The sequence below is a fragment of the Penaeus monodon genome, chromosome 19 (assembly GCF_015228065.2).
Source record: "Penaeus monodon isolate SGIC_2016 chromosome 19, NSTDA_Pmon_1, whole genome shotgun sequence".
NCBI classification, from domain to species: domain Eukaryota; kingdom Metazoa; phylum Arthropoda; class Malacostraca; order Decapoda; family Penaeidae; genus Penaeus; species Penaeus monodon.
The window spans coordinates 5,874,503-5,874,814 of NC_051404.1; the positions used below are offsets into that span (position 1 = coordinate 5,874,503).

At 47.1% G+C, this 312-nt stretch overlaps 1 protein-coding gene across 2 annotated transcripts in view; it reads left to right on the plus strand.

Moving 5' to 3' along the window:
* Positions 1-312, plus strand: part of LOC119585023 (acyl-CoA dehydrogenase family member 11-like) — a 9,396-nt gene that overhangs the window by 6,230 nt on the left and 2,854 nt on the right. For both annotated transcript variants that reach the window (XM_037933640.1, XM_037933641.1), the window contains exon 11: positions 81-270. In XM_037933640.1, the coding sequence (XP_037789568.1) occupies positions 81-270 (190 nt within the window). The remainder of the gene's footprint in view (positions 1-80; positions 271-312) is intronic.

Here is a 312-nt window from a genome sequence, read left to right on the forward strand (position 1 = left end):
GTTTGGAAAATAGTTTCTATGGACTAACCAGCCCAGCAAAGATGTGGTTCCATATTTTTAATTACTTCGTCATTATTCAGAATTCTTGGAAGAGAGGAAGCAGGTGTGGCGTCAAAGGATGACAGCCTAGTGCTCCGTCTTATGACCCCCATCATGAAGCTGTTCACTGCCAAGATGGCCATGAGTGTGGTGTCAGAGGGCCTTGAGTGTTTTGGGGGCCAGGGCTACATTGAAGACACTGGCCTCCCTGTCCATCTACGGGATGCACAGGTGGGTTATATGGAGCAGATTATAAAATGAGGATAGGTGTCA